This window comes from Prunus persica, chromosome G6, assembly GCF_000346465.2.
Source record: "Prunus persica cultivar Lovell chromosome G6, Prunus_persica_NCBIv2, whole genome shotgun sequence".
NCBI lineage: Eukaryota > Viridiplantae > Streptophyta > Magnoliopsida > Rosales > Rosaceae > Prunus > Prunus persica.
Window position 1 is genome coordinate 19,364,646 of NC_034014.1, and position 1,536 is coordinate 19,366,181.

General features: G+C 38.9%; 1 protein-coding gene across 1 annotated transcript in view; it reads left to right on the forward strand.

The window, feature by feature from the left end:
* The window catches only part of LOC109949716 (protein FAR1-RELATED SEQUENCE 12-like), a 1,766-nt gene extending 1,489 nt beyond the window's left edge, over positions 1-277 (forward strand). Inside the window, exon 3 of the mRNA XM_020565823.1 lies at positions 238-277. Coding sequence (XP_020421412.1) covers positions 238-277 — 40 coding nt within the window. The remainder of the gene's footprint in view (positions 1-237) is intronic.

Here is a 1,536-nt window from a genome sequence, read left to right on the forward strand (position 1 = left end):
CACAATCACTGGGTCGTACTCGTCAGCTTCTTCTTAGCAGGTCTCACATGCTTATGGCCACTCATATCCCTAGTGATATACACGAAATAAATCTTCAGCAATATTTGGAATTTTATTATATATAAATAAACCATAAACCATTCAGTAAATAATGTATAGCACATGTTATGTAACTTATGACTCACGTGTCAGTTTTTTTTTTAACACATTAGTACTCCAGCTCTTTAATGTAAATAGACATGATAAGGAGCATTTACTGATTCCCGGCTTTCTGTGATATTGACTGCTTCTTGAATAATATTTCCATATTTGCAAAATATAATGTTAAACATTATAACACATGATGACTTGCAATACATAGTCCCAATAATTATATATGAAGCAAATGAAACTGATATTTGTGTTATTTTAAGTTAGATAATGACATTAAGGGAGTATATGTGCAATACCACGGTCACCCTCAACCAACTGAACAGCGGTAGCCGCAATCACTTAGTCGTATCGGTCGGCTTCTTCCGAGCAGCTTTGACGTGCTTATGCTCATTCATGTCACCCCCATCGTCTAGTATCTCTCTCACAGCATCAGGGGACACATAGTTCCAATCATAACTTGTATGAGTAGTTGCCGCAAATGCTCGGAATTTGTCGAATCCTTCGTTGAATGCCAACTCCAGTTCAGTATGGTGCTCTTCGCATCGCATATGGTTCATCAAACAACCTTTGATTTCATCATTCATTACTGTATCCAACTCCTCAGCTTTCAGCTTCCTGCTATGACTCAGCTTCAAGTACTTGTTCTTTTGGGATAACGCTTTGTTCACCCTAATGTTAAGATCAGCCAAAATTGCCTCGTCTTCAACACATTTCTCGTGCCATGAATTGATCAGTCTGGAATTATAATCCAGCTTGCCACTGACTGCATGTATTGCCTGTAATGGATCATCGGAGTCCCCCTCACTCCCAAATGATGTTGAAAAAGGAAGGGGTCGGCGAGTACAATGTGGAAATAGAACCTGCCACTCCAATTTGTCATCTTCGATTGTGTTGTTGGCGCCTGAAGAGGTTGACATGCTTGAATAATCCTCTTTGTTTTGGGAGGATGAGGATTGCATATGCAATTTCGTTTGAGAAAGGGAACATAGGTTTATAGACCAACATACCAAAGCTTGTGTGTAGTCAACATATGTACTTTTGGCGGGAATTTTTTAAAATTAGGTGTCAGGTTTTGCTTTTCAAGCATGTCAACCTCACACTCTCCTGACACCACTGATAGTGGTTGAAACAAACTCAATGGAAGTGACATCTACTTAGTTAACTCAACCAAACTAGTTAGGATTAAACTTAGATTGTATCAGACCAAAAAATAATTTATACATTCTCAACCAAATATTTTTTGGCGGGAACCCTTTTCTTGGTATTACTATCACCCCTTTCATATAAATTCTCGTTCCACACAAAACTCACTCCTCCACCGAATCTGTCTCATCTACTGATACTCTCTCAAGCAAACAAACTCATTCCCCCCAAAGAATGAGC